The 19,044-nt window shown below is 48.5% G+C and overlaps 2 protein-coding genes across 6 annotated transcripts in view; both read left to right on the top strand.

The window, feature by feature from the left end:
• The window catches only part of LOC140395019 (3',5'-cyclic-AMP phosphodiesterase 4C-like), a 762,139-nt gene that overhangs the window by 559,596 nt on the left and 183,499 nt on the right, over window positions 1–19,044 (top strand). The gene's annotated exons all lie outside the window — the stretch shown is intronic.
• LOC140395020 (small conductance calcium-activated potassium channel protein 2-like) overlaps window positions 1–19,044 on the top strand; it is a 188,122-nt gene that overhangs the window by 117,199 nt on the left and 51,879 nt on the right. For both annotated transcript variants that reach the window (XM_072482339.1, XM_072482341.1), the window contains 2 exons: window positions 9,685–9,780; window positions 13,451–13,869. In XM_072482339.1, coding sequence (XP_072338440.1) covers window positions 9,685–9,780; window positions 13,451–13,869 — 515 coding nt within the window. The remainder of the gene's footprint in view (window positions 1–9,684; window positions 9,781–13,450; window positions 13,870–19,044) is intronic.

Below are 19,044 nucleotides of genomic sequence, written 5' to 3'. Positions count from 1 at the left end.
CTGAGTTTAGTGTTCTGTCTGCTCCAGTGTGTTTCTGAGATTAGTGTTCTTTTTGCTCTTTGTTTCTGAGTTTAATGTTCTGTCTGCTCTAGATTAGGCAGCACGGTAGCACAGTGGTTAGCTCTGTTGCTTCACAGCGCAAGGGTCCCAAGTTCGATTCCCAGCTTGGGTCACTGTCTGTGCGGAGTCTGACGTTCTCCCCGTGTCTGAGTGGGTTTCCTCCGGGTGCTCCGGTTTCCTCCCACACATCCCGAAAGACGTGCTTGTTAGGTGAATTGGACATTCTGATTTCTCGCTTAGTGTACCTGAACAGGCACCGGAGTGTGGCGACTAAGGAATTTTCACAGTTACATCATTGCAGTGTTAATGTAAGCCTACTTGTGACACTAATAAAGATTATTATTAGTGTGTGTCTGAGATTAATTTCCGTCTGCTCTAGTCTGTCTGAGATTAATGTTCTGTCATCTCTAGTATGTGTCTGAGAGTTGTGTTCTTTCTGCTCAAATGTGTCTAAGGTTAATGTTCTGTCTGCTCTAGTGTGAGTCTGAGCTTAATGTTTTCTTTGCTCTAGTGTATCTGAGATTAGTGTTCTGTCTGCTCTAGTGTGTTTCTGTTATTAATTTTCTGTCTGCTGTAGTCTGTCTGCGATTATGTTTCGACTTTTCTAGTGTGAGTATGACAGTGTTCTGTCTGCTCCAGTGTGGGTCTGACATTAATGTTCTGTCTGTTTTGTTGTGTGCTTGCGATTAGTATCCTGTCTTCTCAAGTGTGGATCTGAGATTAGTGGTCCGTCCTCTCTAGTGTAGGTGTGAGATTAATGTACTGTCTGCTCAAGTTTGTCTGAGATTAGTGTTTTGTCTTCTCTAGTGTGGGTCTGAGATCGGTGTTCTACCTTCTCTAGTCTGCATCTGAGATGAGTGTTCTACCTTCTCTAGTGTGTGCCTGAGATCAGTGTTCTGCCGTCTCAAGTCTGCATCTGAGATCAGTGTTCTGCCTTCTCAAGTCTGCATCTGAGATCAGTGTTCTGCCGTCTTTAGTGTGTTACTGAGATTAGTGTTCTGTCTGCTCTCATGTGTGTCTGACATTAGTGTTCTGTCTCCTCTCATGTGCGTCTGAGATTAGTGTTCTGTCTGCTCTAGTGTGTTCCTTAGATTCATGTTCTGTCTGCTGTGGTATGTGCCTGACATTAGTATCCTGCCTGCTCTAGTGTGCGTCTGAGATTAGTGTTCTGTCTCCTCTCGTGTGTGTCTGACATAGTGTTCCATCTGCTATGGTGTGCCTGCGGTTAATGTTCTGTCTTTTCTATTGTGAGTTTCTGAGATTAATGTTCTGTCTGCTCTAGTGTGTGTCTAATTAGTGTTCTGTCTGCTCTAGTGTGTTCCTTAGATTTGTGTTCTGTCTGCTGTCGTGTGTGTCCAACATTAGTGTCCTGCCTGCTCTATTGTGTCCGTGATTAGTGTTCTGTCTGCTCTTGTGTGTGTCTGAGATTAGTGTTCTGTCTGCTCTAGCGTGTGTTTGAGATGAGTGTTCTGTCTGCTCTTGTGTGTGTCTGAGATTTGTGTTATGTCGGCTCAAGTGTGTCCGAGATTCATGTTCTGTCTTTTCTAGTGTGTGTCTGATATTAGGGTTCTGTCTGCTCTATGTTTGCCTGAGATTAGTGTTCTGTCTACTGAAGTGTTTTTGTTATTACTGTTCTGTCTTCTCTAGTTTGTGTCTGAGATTAATGTTCTGTCGGCTGTAATGTGTCTGAGATTAGTGTTCTTTCTGTTCTCGAGTGTGTCTGCGATTAGTGTTCGGTTTGCTCTGGTGTGTTTCTGAGGTTAGTGTTCTGTCTTCTCTCGGGTGGGTCTGAGATTAGTGTTCTGTCTGTTCTCGTATGTGTCATAGATTTGTGTTCTTTCTGCTCTAGTGTCTGTCTGAGATTATGTTCAGTATTTACTGTGGTTCTGACATTAATGTTCTGTCTCCTCTCGTCTGGGTCTGAGATTAGTCTCCTGTTTGTTCTAATGAGATCTGAGATTCGGGTTAGTCTGCTCTGGTGTGCTTCTGAGAATAATATACTGCCTGCTCTATTGTGTGCCTGTGATTGGTATTCTGTCTTTCTAGTGTGGGTCTCAGATTAGTGTTGAATCTGCTGTACTGTGTTTGTGAGATTAGTGTTCTGTCTCCTCTCACGTGGGTCTCAGATTAGTGTTCTCTCTGCTCTAGTGTGTTTCCGAGATTAGTGTACTCTCTGTTCTAGTGTGTTTCTGAGATTAGTGTTCTCTCGGCTCTAGTGTGTTTCGGAGGTTAGTGTTCCCTCTGCTCTAGTGTGTTTCCGAGATTAATGATCTCTCTGCTGTAGTGTGTTTCTGAGATGAGTGTTCTCTCTGCTCTAGTGTGTTTCTGAGATTAATGATCTCTCTGCTGTAGTGTGTTTCTGAGATTAGTGTTCTCAATGCGCTAGTGTGTTTCTGAGATTAATGATCTCTCTGCTGTAGTGTGTTTCTGAGATTAGTGTTCTCTCTGCTCTAGTGTGTTTCTGAGATTAGTGTTGTCTCTGCTCTAGTGTGTTTCTGAGATTAGTGTTCTCTCTGCTCTTTAGTGTCTGTCTGTTCCAGTGGTCTGATGCGAGTGTTCTGTCTGCTCCTGTATGTGTCAGCGGTTAGTGTTCTGTTTGCTCTACTGCATGTCTGAGATTAGTGTTCTGTCCGCTGCAGTGTGTGTCTGAGATTAGTGTTTGTCTGATACTAGTGTCCTGTTTACTCTAGTCAGCGAATGGTCTAGTTTGTCTGTGATCCGTGTTTTCCTGCTCTAGTGTGTCTCTGATATGAGTGCTCTGTCTACTTCAATATGTCTCAGATTAGTGTCCTCTCTGCTCTAATGTGCTTCTGGGATCAGTACCCTTTATCTTTATTGTGTTTCTGAGATTAGTGTTCTGTCTGCTTCAGTGTTTTCTGCTTCAGCCGGTCTGAGATTATTATCTGTCTGCGTCAGTGTGTCTCAGGTTCGTGGTCTGTCTGCTCTCGAGTGTTTTAGATTAGTGTTCTGTCTGTTCTAGTGTGTTTCTGAGGTTAGTATTCTCTCTGCTCAAGTGTGTTTCTGTGATTAGTGTTCTGTCTGCTCTAGTGTGTTTCTGTGATTAGTGTTCTGTTTTCTTCAATGTTTTCTGCTTCAGTGTGTCTGAGATTAATGTTCTATTTGCTCTAGTGCGTGTCTCAGATTAGTGTTCTGTCTGCTCTAGTGTGCGTCTGAGATTAGCGTTTTGTCTTCTCTCATATATGTCTGAGATGAGTGCTCTGCCTAATCTGAGATTAGAGTTCTGTCTGCTTTTGTGTGTTTCTGAGATTAGTGTTCTGTTTTCTCTCCTATGTATCTGAGATTAGTGCTCTTTCTGTTCTGTTGGGTGACAAGGTAGCACAGTGGTTAGCACTGTCACTTCACAGCTCCAGGGTCCCAGGTTCGATTCCGGCTTGGGTCACTGTCTGTGCAGAGTCAGTACGTTCTCTCCGTGTCTGCGTAGTTTTCCTCTGGGTGCTCCAGTTTCCTCCCACAGTCCAAAGATGTGCCGGTTAGGTGGATTGGCCATGATAAATTGCCCTTAGTGTCCAAAAAAGTATAGGTGCGATTACTGGGTTAGAGGGATAGAGTGGAGATGTGGACTTCAGTAAGGTGCTCTTTCCAAAGGCCGGTGAAGAATCGATGGGCTGAATGGCCTCCTTCTACACTGTAAATTCTATAATTCTATGCTCTTGTTTGTGTCTGGGATTAGTGTTCTTTCTGCTTTAGTGTGTGTCTGAGATTAGTGTTTTGTCCGTTCTAGTGTGCGTCTGAAATTAGTGTTCTGCCTAATTTTGTAGGCGTCTGCGATTTGCTTTCTTTCTGCTCTAGTATGTACCTGGGATTAGCGTTCTGTCTTCTCTCGTATCTGTCTGAGCTTAGTGTTCTGTCTGCTTTAGGTTGTTTCTGAGGTTGGTGTTTTATTTACTCTAGTGTGTGTCTGAGATGAATGTTCTCTCTGCTCTAGTGTCTTTCTGAGATGAGTGTTCTGTCTGCTTCAGTGTGTCTGCAATTAGTGTTCTGTTTGCTTCAGTGTGCATCTGAGATGAGTGTTCTGTCTGCTCTAGTGTATTCTCAGGTTAGTGTTATGCCTGCTCTAGTGTGTGTCTTAGATTAGTGTTCTCTCTGCTCTAGTGTGTTTCAATGATTAGTGTTCTGTCTGCATAAGTGATTTCTGCTTCAGAGTGTTGGAGAACAGAGTGCCTGTTCCAGTATGTCTGAGATTAGTGTTCTGTCTGCTGCAGTGTGTGTCTGAGATTACCGTTCTGTCTTCTTTTGTATACGTCTGAGATTAGTGCTCCGCCTAATCTGAGATTAGAGTTCTGCCTGCTTTTGTGTGTTTCTGAGATTAGTGTTCTGTCTGCTCTCGTATGTGTCTGCGATCAGTGTACTTTCTGCTTTAGTGTATGTCTGAGATTAGTGTTTTGTCTGCTCTCATGTGTCTGGGATTAGGGCAGCACGGTGGCGCAGTGGGTTAGCCCTGCGGCCTCACGGCGCCAAGGTCCCAGTTTCGATCCCGGCTCTGGGCCACTGTCCGTGTGGAGTTTGCGCATTCTCCCCGTGTCTGCGTGGGTTTCGCCCCCACAACCCAAAGATGTGCAGGTTAGGGGGACTGGCCACGCTAAATTGCCCCTGAATTGAAAAAAAATCAATTGGTACTCTAAATTTATAAAAATTAAAAAAATTTTAAAAATTAAATTAAAAATTAAAAAATGTGCCTGGGATTAGTGATCTGCCTATTTTTGTAGGCGCCTGTGATTTGCTTTCTTTCTGCTCTAGTATGTGTCTGGAATTAGTGTTCTGTCTTCTCTCGTATCTGTCTGATCTTGGTGTTCTGTCTACTCTATTTTGTTTTTTCTTTGTTTTTGTGGTTAGCGCTCTGTCTTTTCGCGTATTTCTGAGATTAGTGTTCCGTCTGCTCCAGTGATTTCCGGAGATTAATGTTTTGTCTGCTCTGGTTGTGTGTCTGAGACCAGCATTCTCTCTGTTCGAGTGTGGGTCTGTGTTTAGTGTTCAGTCAGATCTATTATGGGTCTGAGATTAATGTTCTCTCTGCTCTAGTGTGTCTGCGATTTGTGTTCAGTCTTCAGTAATATGTATCTGAGATTAGTGTCTGTCTGCTATAGTGTCTGAGATGTTCAGTCTGCTCTAGTGTGTCTGAGATTAGTGTTCTGTTTGCACTGTTGTGTTTAGGGTTAGTGTCCTCTCTGCTCTAGTATGTGACTGAGGTACGAGTTCGATCTGCTCTTGTGTGTATTAAGCTTAGTGTTCTGTCTACTCTAGTGTGTGGGCTGGATTCTTCTGCCCCGCCCACCACAAGAACGCCACGGACGAGACGCGGACAATGGAGAAGTCCATTGACCTCGGGCGGAATCCCGCCCTGTGTCTGAGATTAGTGTTCTGTCTGCTCTGGTGTGTCTGAGGTTAATGTCCTGTCTGTCTATTGTGTCTGAGATTAGTGTTCTGTCTCTAGTGTGCGTCTGAGATTAGTGTCCTGTCTCGAGTTTAGGTGTGAGTTTAGTGTTCTGTTTGCTCTTGTGTGTGTCTGTGATTAGTGTCTGTCTGCTCTATTGTGTGTCTGAGATTAGTTTCTGTCTGCTCTCTTGTGTCTGAGATTAGTGAACTGTCTGCTGTAGTGCGAGTCTAATAATATCTTGTCTGCACTCGTATGTCTTAGGTGAGTGTTCAGTCCGCTATGGCATGTGTGAGATTAGTATTCTGTTGCGCTGGTGTGTGTCTGAGTTTAGTGTTGTTTCTATTCTTGTCTGCCTGTGATTAGTTTTCTGTTGCTCTATTGTGACTGTGATTCGTGTCCTGTCTATTGCAGTGTGTGTTGATATCAATGTCCTGCCTCTTGTCTTGTTTCTGGTGTCAGTGTGGTCTGAATGCACTGTTACTATGATGTAAATATTGCGCATGTTATTAAAAAGGCAACTAAGAAGATGGGTTTTCACTTGAGCACATTTGTAGTATGACAACACAGAGTAGCACTGAGGGAGTACTGCCTTACTGGCGGTGAGATCTTTCAGATGGGATATTAAACTTAGGCCCTGAGTGATCTCGCGATGGTAAAATGTCCCATGGAATAACTCAACTCTGAGGAGTTTGCCCTGGATTCTTTGCCTACATTTATCACTAAAATAATATTGCTTAACACAAAACCGATCATCTGGCCATTTACGTCATTACTGCGTGTGGGATATTGCCTTATGCAAATTGGCTACTCATTTCCTACGGTACAACAGTGACTACACTTCCTAAGTATATAATTGGCTGTAAAATGCTTTGGGATACCCTGAGGATGTGAAAGGTGCTAGATAAATGCAACTTTTTATTGTCATAATGCCTTGTTTACCCAAGTGTCAAATATGCTTGATGGTCACCCAGTGAGGCTGCGAGAAGTACATCTCAACAGAGTGCTCAATAATTAACATTTCTTACTTAACTGTTTCGCATATTGTTTGAGCGTGACTAGATGCATTGAAATCCTAGTTAAAAGAAAGTGATTTATGACAAAAGGTTGAGGAAAGAAGGCTTCTTCTCTGTCACTGTATAACACTGGGGTACAGTACTGGTGGGGTCGGGTCTGTCAATACATAACACTGGGGCACAGTACTGGTGGGGACAGGTCTGTCACTGTATAACACTTTGGTACAATACTGGTGAGGATGGGTCTGTCACTGTATAACACTGGGGCACAGTACTGGTGGGGGCGGGTCTGTCACCGTATAACACTTTGGTACAATACTGGTGAGGATGGGTCTGTCACTGTATAACACTTTGGTACAATACTGGTGAGGATGGGTCTGTCACTGTATAACACTGGAAGGCAGTACTGGTGGGGCCAGGTCTGTCACTGTATAACACTTTGGTACAATACTGGTGAGGATGGGTCTGTCACTGTATAACACTGGGGTACAGTACTGGTGGGGCCAGGTCTGTCACTGTATAACACTGGGGTATAGTCTTGGTGGGGACAGCTCTATCACTGTATAACACTGGGGTACAGTACTGGTGGGGACGGGTCTGTCACTGTATAACACTGGGGTACAGTACTGGTGGGGACAGGTCTGTCACTGTATAACACTGGGGTACAGTACTGGTAGGGACAGGTCTGTCACTGTATAACACTGGGGTACAGTACTGGTGGGGACAGGTCTGTCACTGTATAACACTGGGGTACAGTACTGGGAGGGACAGGTCTGTCACTGTATAACATTGGGGTACAGTACTGGGAGGGCCAGGTCTGTCACTGTATAACTGGGGTACAGTACTGGTAGGGACGGCTCTGTCACTGTATAACACTGGGGTACAGTACTGGGAGGGACAGGTCTGTCACTGGAGAAACACTGGGGTACAGTACTGGTGGGGACAGGTCTGTCACTGTATAACACTGGGGTACAGTACTGGTGGGGACTGTCCCTGTATAACACTGGGGTACAGTACTGGTGGGGACAGGTCTGTCACCGTATAACACTGGGATACAGTACTGGTGGGGACAGGTCTGTCACTGTATAACACTGGGATACAGTACTGGGAGGGACAGGTCTGTCACTGTATAACACTGGGATACAGTACTGGGAGGGACAGGTCTGTCACTGTATAACATTGGGGTACAGTACTGGTGGGGATGGGTCTGTCACTGTATAACACTGGGGTACAGTACTGGTGGGGATTGGTCTGTCACTGTATAACATGGGGTTCAGTACTGGTGGGGACACGTCTGTCACTGTATAACACTGGGGTACAGTACTGGTGGGGACATGTCTGACACTGTATAACACTGGGGTACAGTACTGGTGGGGACGGGTCTGTCACTGTATAACACTGGGGTACAGTACTGGTGGGGACGGGTCTGTCACTGTATAACATGGGGTTCAGTACTGGTGGGGACACGTCTGTCACTGTATAACACTGGGGTACAGTACTGGTGGGGATGGGTCTGTCCCTGTATAACACTGGGGTACAGTACTGATGGGGATGGGTCTGTCACTGTATAACACTGGGTACAGTACTGGTGGGGATGGGTCTGTCACTGTATAACACTGGGGTACAGTACTGGTGGGGACGGGTCTGTCAAGATCGAACCTCATAAAGTGTTTGTTTATGTACAGTGCTGTTACTGAACAACATTGCGAGTAGGGATAAGTGCAAAGCAAAGAAGTTGGGTCGGTGATTTTTAGGGGTACAGGGAGAAAGAGGGTAGATGGTACTGAGAAGTCTGGGAGAAGGCGGGTTGGTGATATTGAGGGGTCTGGGGTTAAGGCGGGTTGGTGGTACTGAGGGGTCTGGGGAGAAGGCGGGTTGGTGGTACTGAGGGGTCTGGGGAGAAGGCGGGTTGGTGGTACTGAGGGGTCTGGGGAGAAGGCGGGTTGGTGGTACTGAGGGGGACGGGGGGAAGGCGGGTTGGTGGTACTGAGGGGTACGGGGGGAAGGCGGGTTGGTAGTACTGAGGGGTCTGGGGAGAAGGCGGGTTGGTGGTACTGAGGGGTCTGGGGAGAAGGTGGGTTGGTGGTACTGAGGGGTCTGGGGAGAAGGCGGGTTGGTGGTACTGAGGGGTACGGGGAGAAGGCGGGTTGGTGGTACTGAGGGGTCTGGGGAGAAGGCGGGTTGGTAGTACTGAGGGGTACGGGGAGAAGGCGGGTTGGTGGTACTGAGAGGTCTGGGGAGAAGGCGGGTTAGTGGTACTGAGGGGTACGGGGAGAAGGCGGGTTGGTGGTACTGAGGGGTACGGGGAGAAGGTGGGTTGGTGGTACTGAGGGGTCTGGGGAGAAGGCAGGTTGGTGGTACTGAGGGGTACGGGGAGAAGGTGGGTTGGTGGTACTGAGGGGTACGGGGAGAAGGCGGGTTGGTGGTACTGAGGGGTCTGGGGAGAAGGCGGGTTGGTGGTACTGAGGGGTACGGGGGGAAGGCGGGTTGGTGGTACTGAGGGGTACGGGAGAAGGCGGGTTGGTGGTACTGAGGGGTACGGGAGAAGGCGGGTTGGTGGTACTGACGGGTCTGGAGAGAAGGCGGGTTGGTGGTAGTGAGGGGTACGGGAGAAGGCGGGTTTGTGGTACTGAGGGGTACGGGGAGAAGGCGGGTTGGTAGTACTGAGGGGTCTGGGGAGAAGGCGGGTTGGTGGTACTGAGGGGTCTGGGCAGAAGGCGGATTGGTGGTACTGAGGGGTCTGGAGAGAAGGCGGGTTGGTGGTGAGGGACATTGGGAACAGCTGTGTAGGTTGCTCTCCAGAAAGCCGAGTAGTGAAGTACAGAACTGGAGCCAATCTCTGCACACTTTTCAATAAGCATATACTCACAGAGATCCACATCAGAAACATGAACCTCCTAACCCAAGTACAGCCCCACTAGTACGGGTTTCATCTCTTCTTATTGGTACGAGCACAGTTGAATCCCCAGTAAATGCCCACTTCCTACATACAATTAAATACAATTAATATAGAATTACCAAAGTGGGATTGAGGGTTTTGTGCAACGGTAGGTACACTTGAGATTAATGAATCCACATAGACTTTTCTTGTTCCTAGCGTACGTATTTTTGTAGCTGAAGTTTCCTGTTAGAGAGACAGTCATTCAAACATTACTGTCAACTCTGTTAGTTAAGTGCTGTATGTGGCTGTAACCAGTTCTCTCTCTTCTATTGCAGGCGTCTCTGTATTCCCTCGCACTCAAATGCCTTATCAGCCTCTCCACTGTAATATTACTGGGTCTCATTGTTGTCTATCATGCTCGAGAGATTCAGGTAAGTCCTAACCTTCCGTCCAAGTCTTTCTCGCTTTCTGCTGTGCCCGCCTCCTCCCCTCACACACACACACATCCACGGCAGATGCTGCAGCTGACATACCTCAAGTGTGGGGTTGGATCGTACATTGTCAGTAGGTTGTTCCCCCACACCAAGTATCACCGTCAAGCTCTGCTCCGACATGCTTTCTACATGAAGGTTGTGTCCTGGCTCTCGATCTTTCCGACATGCTGTTTACCTGTGTGTGCTGTGCGACTTTGTACTTTGAATGTTTTATCACCCTGACTCTCACAGCTTCCTTTTCCCCAGAGGGTGCAGGGTGAGGACACCTTAAGAATTTGTTGCTACCAGTGGGCGGCAAGGTGGCGCAGTGGTTAGCATTGCCGACTCACGGCGCCAAGGTTCCAGGTTCGATCCCGGCTCCGGGTCACTGTCCGTGTGGAGTTTGCACATTCTCCCCGTGTTTGTGTGGGTTTCCCCCCCACAACCCAAAGTTGTGCAGGGTAGGTGGATTGGCCACGCTAAATTGCCCCTTAATTGGAAAAAATGAATTGAGTACTCTAAATATATATTTAAAAAAAATAATTGTTGCTACCTAATGGGGAAGGCCCCCCCCCCCCCCCCTGCTCCCGACTCTCCCCCAAACTGAGCTCATGGGCTCGGGGACCTACCTAGTTCGTGGGTCTAGCATTCTCCTGGGTACAACAAGCGCTAACTGAGTCAGTGGGGCCCTCCTGGGCTGGACCCCCTCACAGCAAGAGCGAGAGATTGGCAGCCCCTCTGTACGAACCCAATACGGGTCTGCGCCCAGCCACGGAATGAGCTGTTTTTTGAAAAGGAACTAATTTTGAAAAGTTCCTTTTGAAATCTCTTCTGGGACTGATTCAGCCCAACTTAATAATTCACCTTGGATTAGCATGACATTCTTCTTTCTCTCTCTCCCTCCCATTTAATCATTTATTCTGCGACTGGATTCAGAGGAACAAAGGCAGTTTTGGACACTGTTCTTTCAGAGTGAAGACACTGAGCACTAAAACTGAAATCTGAAATTTTCCGTCCAAGTCAGCCACCATCCTGACTTGGAAATATATCGGCTGTTCCTTCACTGCCGCTGGGTCCAAATCCTGGAACTCCCTCCCTAACAGCACTGTGGGTGTACCTACACCACGTGGACCGCAGCGGGTTCGAGAAGACCGCTCACCACCACCACCTCGTAGGCAATTCAGGATGGGCAATAACAGCCCTTCTCTCAAAAATGAATAGGTCGGGTGGATTGGCCATGCTAAAAGATTGCCCCCTAGTGTCACAAAGATGTACAGGTTAGTGGGGCTACGGGGATAGGGTGACGGAGTGGGCTTAGGTAGGGTGCTCTTTCATAGGGCCGCTGCAGACTTGATGGGCTGAATGGCGTCCTGCTGCATTGCAGGAATTCTACGATTCTAAAACAGGAGAAGTGCTCAGCCCATTGATTGTTACTATTTTCATGGAGCTCAGCCCCTCCAATAAGCTGAAAGGTGGAGTCCTTCATGTTGTCACGTCCTGTTCATCATGCATCAGCAACAGATCAGAGTAAGAACTTGCATTCATCCAGCACCTTAAACATAGTACAAAACATCCCTCGGTTCTTTGGGACTGAGCCACATAAGGAGATATTAGGACAGGTGACCAAAAACCTGGCCAGAGGTAGACTTGAAAGATCTTCTTAAAGGAGGAGAGGTTTAGGGCGGGGAATTCCAGAGCTGAGTTCCCCAGGCAGCGGAAGGCACAGCCGACAATGGTGGAGCGCTGAAACTTGGGCACGCGCAGAAATCCAGAATTGGTGGTTAGATCTTCGAGGGTTATGCGACTGAAGGATTCTACGAAGATGGGAAGGGAGGAAGCCACGGAGGGTCTGGAAAATAAAGGATGAAAATTTTACAATTGTGAAGTTGCCACGGGAGGCAATGGGTGAACAGGACTTGTTGTGGGTTATGATAGCGGTAACAGAGATTTAGGTCAGCTCTGGTTTATCAGGGGTGCAAGGTGGGAGGTTAGCCAAGAGAGTGCTGAAACTTAGTGCCAAAGGCTTGGCAGAAATTGCTGCTGTTGTTGTTTGCCGTTAAGCTTGAATTTAGCAACAGAACCACTTCAAGAACTCTTGGGGTCTTGAGCCCTAGAAATACTGGTGACCTCACGGTCACCCCTAACAAATTCCATTCCCGATCCATAAATACGCTTCTTAAGTCAACAGTGTTCATTCCCCATCACTCAGTTCCAAAGGGACTTGAAACAAGACATCTTCAAAATAACATGTGAAATATGTTAAGCTATCCAGTGAAGCATTAAGCTTCTAATGGTTTATGTCTATAAACAGTTGTGTTAATTGAAAAACATTCTTATTGAAATAATTTCTGGTGGAACTATCTGGCAACTCTTTTATTAGCTATTCTGAATTTCAGTGTTCAGTCTCCCTGGAGAAAGCTGCTGTGATGTCCTGGAGGTGAACTTTTAATTGCTGGAGACCCCAGGTGAATCCTGGAGGCTTGGCAACCCATTCCTAATGCATTATCTCGTCAGTGTCCCTTTCATGAAGACGAGCTTTGTGGGTCCCCGGCGCCTTGTCACTGAAAGTTAGATTTTGATCATTGATTGACAATGGTGAAAGACGATCCTCACAGCTGATCCTTCTGTGTGAAACTGTGTGTGGTGCTGTCGTGAAATCTCTCTGGATCGACAGCACATTATCTACAGGGACAGCCTCTGGCACTGGGATGGAAGCTGCATTATACACAGGGGTGAGAGGGAAGAAGCGAGGGGTGGGGGTGACGGGGAAATGTGACCGTCTAGGAGATTCCCGAAGCAACCATCAAACGATCAGCACTACGATCTGTACCAGGGAGTGTTGGAGTCGGACTCTTTTGCATTCAGTGACCAGGCTGTTCACCAGAATGAATAATTAAGAACATTGCTTGCGATGGAGAACAATGCTTTTCAGTTTCCAGCTCGGATCAGGGATTTCTCACAATAGGAGTGAAAGGGGATTGATTTATTTGCCCTCACCCAATTGACAAGCCACTTCCATGTGCTGGATTTGAGACAAGGCCTCTATTCTCTTCGATTCTCGGAGATGATTGGTCCCAATTTCTCTCGGGTGGTGACCAGGCAGCTTTTACTTTTAATCCTGTCGGATCAACACCCGAAGAAGACAAGCTAAAAGTGAAATACTGGGCTTGCACTAAATTTGAAACACTCGGCAGGTCAGGTGACTTTTGTGGAACGAGAAAGAGAGTCAATAACCTCCCATCAGAACGGGACGAGTTTAGAGATTTAGCAACGTTCGAGCTTGCATAGAGAAAAGGGAAACATTCGCTGATAACTTTTCAACATTTTATCCCTCTTCTGCCAACCTATCACAGACTCACTCTCTCCCCCCCACCCCACCCCCACTCCCCATGCCAGAAAGCCTTTTGAGGTTGAGAGAAGAGGAGTCAATGAAAAATGTCAGAACAGAGACTGAGATATCTTCGTTGGGTATTGGGGGGGGGGGGGGGGAGGAGGGGGTTGGAACCAAGGCAGGTAAGATACAGATCAACCACAATCCAGTTGAAAAGTGGACCACCCTCTCTAGGGGCTGAATGGCTTCTGATGGCGCCCTTGAGCCTAATCCTGCCATCTGTTTGTTGCCTTCCAGCTCTTCATGGTTGACAATGGAGCCGATGACTGGAGGATAGCCATGACGTACGAAAGGATATTTTTCATCTGCCTGGAGCTGCTGGTGTGTGCAATTCACCCGATCCCTGGGCAGTACATCTTCACATGGACTGCACGTCTCGCCTTCACCTATGCGACGTCAATGGCCAACGCAGACGTGGACATTATCCTCTCCATCCCTATGTTCCTAAGACTCTATCTGATTGCCAGGGTGATGTTGCTCCACAGTAAACTATTTACGGACGCCTCGTCTCGAAGCATTGGAGCTCTAAACAAGATAAACTTCAATACTCGCTTTGTAATGAAGACTCTCATGACAATTTGTCCAGGGACCGTGCTCTTGGTCTTTAGTATCTCTTCATGGATTATAGCTGCCTGGACTGTCCGCGTGTGCGAAAGGTAAGGCAAACCCTCGCTGCTTCAGTCCTGCTGACCATTACCCCATCCTCCAGTATTGCAGCCTGGAGATAGTCCAGACATGGACCTAGAATCAGGGCTCTGTGGCCGACTATGACACAAACACAATCATGAGATAGAGTTCAGGATAAACCCTTTTCATTTCCTTGCCAGGGTATTTTCACAATTCTGAGCTCTCTGGGAGGACCTGCAAGCAAAGAGACCACACGGAGAGGTCAGCAGCTCCTCAATCTCAGTGTTACAGGCCACAGGCAGTGTCCTGTTCAGAGAACTCACACACAGGTCCTTATTTATTGAAATCTTATGTTTATCAACATGATGTTAGTATCCGAAACGGGAGGATTTACCATTTTTGACAACTTGTGAGAGCATCACAGATAGCAACTGCCCTCATTCAACTCCCAGGACAGGTGCAGCTCAGGGTTAGATACAGAGTAAAGCTTCCTCTACACTGTTCCCATCAAACACTCCCAGGACAGGTACAGCACGGGGTTAGATCCAGAGTAAAGCTTCCTCTACACTGTTCCCATCAAACACTCCCAGGACAGGTACAGCACGGGGATAGATAGAGGGTAAAGCTCCCTCTACACTGTCCCCCATCAAACACTCCCAGGACAGGTACAGCACGGGGATAGATACAGAGTAAAGCTTCCTCTACACTGTTCCCATCAAACACTCCCAGGACAGGTACAGCACGGGGATAGATACAGGGTAAAGCTCCCTCTACACTGTTCACCATCAAACACTCCCAGGACAGGTACAGCACGGGGTTAGATACAGAGTAAAGCTTCCTCTACACTGTCCAGATCAAACACCCCCAGGACAGGTACAGCACGGGGTTAGATACAGAGTAAAGCTCCCTCTACACTGTCCCCCATCAAACACTCCCAGGGCAGGTACAGCACGGGGTTAGATCCAGAGTAAAGCTTCCTCTACACTGTTCCCATCAAACACTCCCAGGACAGGTACAGCACGGGGATAGATACAGGGTAAAGCTCCCTCTACACAGTCCCAATCAAACACTCCCAGGACAGGTACAGCACGGGGTTAGATACAGAGTAAAGCTCCCTCTACACTGTCTCATCAAATACTCCCAGGACAGGTACAGCACGGGGTTAGATACAGAGCAAAGCTCCCTCTACACTGTCCCCATCAAACACTCCCAGGACAGGAACAGCACGGGGTTAGATACAGAGCAAAGCTCCCTCTACACTGTCCCCATCAAACACTCCCAGGACAGGTACAGCACGGGGTTAGATACAGAGTAAAGTTCCCTCTACATTGTCCCCATCAAACATTCCCAGGACAGCTGCAGCATGGGGTTAGATACAGAGTAAAGCTCCCTCTACACTGTCCCATCAAACATTCCCAGGGCAGGTACAGCACGGGGTTAGATACAGAGCAAAGCTCCCTCTACACTGTCCCCATCAAACACTCCCAGGACAGGAACAGCACGGGGTTAGATACAGAGCAAAGCTCCCTCTACACTGTCCCCATCAAACACTCCCAGGACAGGTACAGCACGGGGTTAGATACAGAGTAAAGTTCCCTCTACATTGTCCCCATCAAACATTCCCAGGACAGCTGCAGCATGGGGTTAGATACAGAGTAAAGCTCCCTCTACACTGTCCCATCAAACACTCCCAGGACAGGTACAGCATGTGTTTGTGTTTTTGGTGTGGGTGTGTATGTGTTTTTGTGCCTGTGTGTTTATGTGTGTGGGTGGTGTGTGTGGGTGTGTAGAGGTGGGTGTGTGAATGAGCAAGTGTGTGTGGGTATGGGTATGGGGGTGCACAAGTGTCTGCGGATATGTTTGTGGGTGCAAGGATGTGTGTGTGTGAGCGAGTGGGTATGAGTATGGGTGGCGTGTGTCTGTGTGGGTGTGTTCTCTGAAGGGCAGAGTGGGTGGACAAGGGCAGTGTTTCCGGTGTTTATTGGGACTTCAAAAGGCATTTGACAATGTAGCACATAATGGACTTGTTGACAAATTTGGGGAACTCGAGCTTGAGGGGACGATGGCTGCTAAGGAACAGAAAGCAGAAAATCCTGGCAAATGGTTGTTTTGCAGACTGTCGGGGAATATACAGTGCTGCACCCCAGTGGCTGGTGATGGGACCACTGCTCTTCTGAAATACAAAAACTGACCTGGAATTTATGGTGCAGAATCTCAAAATTTGCATGACACAAAACTCGGAAATGTAATAAATGGTAAAGAGGATAGTAACAGACTTCAGGAAGACATAAGACTGGGCCGATATATGGCCGATGAGATTTAATAGTGTGACATGTTAAGTGATTTGTGTTCATGGGATGAATGGGGAGAGGTAATATAAACTGAAGGGTGCAACTTTAAATGGGCTGTGGGAAGAGAGACTGAGGTTTATGTGCGGAAATCTTCTGAGGCAGTCGGACAAGTGGAGAAAGCTGGGATTTTTAAATAAAAAGAGATTCCTGGCTTTATTCAAAAAGACACAGCGGGATTTTCCAGTTCTCCCCACCTTTGGGATTTTCTATTCCCACTGCGTCAGCCCCTGCTACGGGCTCCCCGGCGGCAGGCCGGGTGAGCCAAGCGTGTCTGCGTGGGTTTCGCCCCCACAACCCAAAGATGTGCAGGGCAGGTGGATTGGCCGCGCTAAATTGCCCCTTAATTGGAAAAAATTAATTGGGTACTCTAAATTTATTTTAAAAAGAACAACTGCCAGCGATGAAACAAAAGCAGAATACTGCAGATTGTGAAAATCTGACATACGGACAGAAAACAGTGGCGGAGAGAGAAACAGAGGGCGGGATTCTCCGTTCCCCCAGCCACGCGTTCCACGGCCGCGCGCCGTCCGCTGGCGGTAGGATTCTGTCTTCCCGCCACTTGTCAATGGGATTTCCCATTGAAACCCCCACCCTATGCCGTCGGGAAACCCACTGACAGGGGATCTGTCCACAGACAGATGCCAAGGAACGAGAAGAAACCGGTGGATTAGGGAGTGAGGGTTACGGTGGGAGATGGAAAACAATGTTTTCAGTCTTCCACATGTTTAGTCAGAGGAAATGTCTGCTCCGATGAGCAGTCTCGAAAACAGGAGGCAGTGGCATTGTGATAATGCCATTCGACTAGTAATTCAGAGGACATGGGTTCAAATCCCACCAGGCAATTAATAAAAAGTCTGGAATTAGAAGCTAGTCTAACAGTAACTATGTTGTGAAGGGGGCCTTTAGTGGGGAACGCGTGGCTGAGACTGCACAAAGCCTCTGTTCTGTACACTGGTGAGCTCAGCTCGCCGGACCTCCCCAGTGTAGCGAGAGATCGGGGCGCCATTTTTAAATGGCGTTCCGATCTCGGAGGCCCGATCTCCGAAGCCACTGAAGTAAGCCCTGACCCTCCCTCCAGCCCAAACGCACTGTGGGAGAGAGCGCCCCTCCCCGCACTCCTTCCCCGCACCCCTTCCCCCCCCCCCCAACACCCCTCCCCCAACACCCACGCAGGGCAACCCGGCCTGATCGCACGAACCCAGAAAATGCCAGATTGCCACCTTGGCAGTGCCAACTAGCACCCTAGCAGTGCCCATGCCAGCTGGCAGTGCCATCTGGTCGTGGATCACTTTGGGGGCCTCCAATGTTATTTGTGACTGGTAAGGGTGGTTGCTGGGGGTGTAAGTGGAAACCTTTTACAAATTTAAAGTGCCCAATTCTTTCTGTTCCAAATTAAGGGGCAATTTAGGGCAGCACGGTAGCACAGTGGGTAGCACAGTTGCGTCACAGCGCCAGGGTCCCAGGTTCGATTCCCAGCTTGGGTCACTGTCTGTGCGGAATCTGCATGTTCTCCCTGTGTCTGTGTGGGTTTCCTCCGGATGCTCCGGTTTCCTCCCACAAGTCCCGAAAGACGTGCTGTTAGGTAATTTGGTTATTCTGAATTCTCCCTCTGTGCACCCAAACAGGCGCCGCAGTGTGGCGACTAGGGGATTTTCACAGTAACTTCATTGCAGCATTAATGTAAGCCTACTTGTGACAATAAAGATTATTAAAAAAGAAAAAAATTAATGTGGCCTATCCAACCACCCTGCACATCTTTGGGTTGTGGGGGTGAGACCCATGCAGACACGGGGAGAATGTGCAAACTCCGCATAAAGACAGCCCAGGACCGGGATCGAACCCGGGTCTTCCGTGTCTTGAGGCAGCAGTGCTAATCACTACAGCACCCTGCCGCCCCGTATAAGTGGAAACCTGGGGCGGGATTCTCCCCTACCCAACGGGGCGGGGGATCCCGGCGGGATGGAGTGGCGGGAACCACTCCGGCGGCAGGCCGCCCCAAACGTGCAGAGGTCTCCGCACCTTTAGGGGCCAAGCCCTCACCTTGAGGGGCTAGGCCCGCGCCGGAGTGGTTTGCGCTCCGCCGGCTGGCGGGAAAGGCCTTTGGCGCCACGCCAGCCGGGACCGCAAGGCCTTCGCCGGGTGACGCATGCGCGCCGCCTTGTCCCGCCGCTCAAAAGGTGGTTTAATCCACGCTGGCGGGACAGGCACTCCAGCAGCGGGACTTCGGCCCATCGCGGGCCGGAGAATCGGCGGTGGTGGGCCCGCCGACTGGCGCCCGCGCGATTCTGCCCCCGTCGACCGGTGCGGCGCAATTCCCACCCCCGCCGAATCTCTGGTGGCGGAGACTTCGGGACACGGCGGGGCGGGATTCACGCCAGCCCCCGGCAGATTCTCCGACCCGGCGTGGGGTCGGAGAATCCTGCGCCTGATTGGAGAGCTGCAGCAGGAAAGATGGAATTTGGGAGGTGACACATTGTCAAGTATGTTGGAGAGAAAAGTGAGATTGCAGTTGTTTCCAAGGACCGAGGGACAAAGTGTGTTTGTTTTTGAGGAGAAGGCTGATGATGGAAGATTTGAAGGAGGTGTGCAGTATGCAAGGAGAGGAAACTGTTCACAATGTCAACTAACATGGGGGAAAAGGAAGGGAGTTGCGTGGTCAGCAGTTCTGTGGGACTAAGTAGGTGGTGGGTCTCTTTATAAAACCTTTAGAAATCACTGACCAGACTACAGCTGGAACGGCTGTGTTCAATTTTAAACACAACCCAAGGCCTTGGAAAGGAGATTTGCTCGATTAGTTCCAGGGATGGTGGACTTCATTCACATGGAGCAACTGGAGTAGACCGGAGTGACGGT

This window comes from Scyliorhinus torazame, chromosome 18, assembly GCF_047496885.1.
Source record: "Scyliorhinus torazame isolate Kashiwa2021f chromosome 18, sScyTor2.1, whole genome shotgun sequence".
NCBI lineage: Eukaryota > Metazoa > Chordata > Chondrichthyes > Carcharhiniformes > Scyliorhinidae > Scyliorhinus > Scyliorhinus torazame.
The sequence above is the reverse complement of the archived record's forward strand: the minus strand, read 5'-3'. Positions and strand labels throughout refer to the sequence as shown.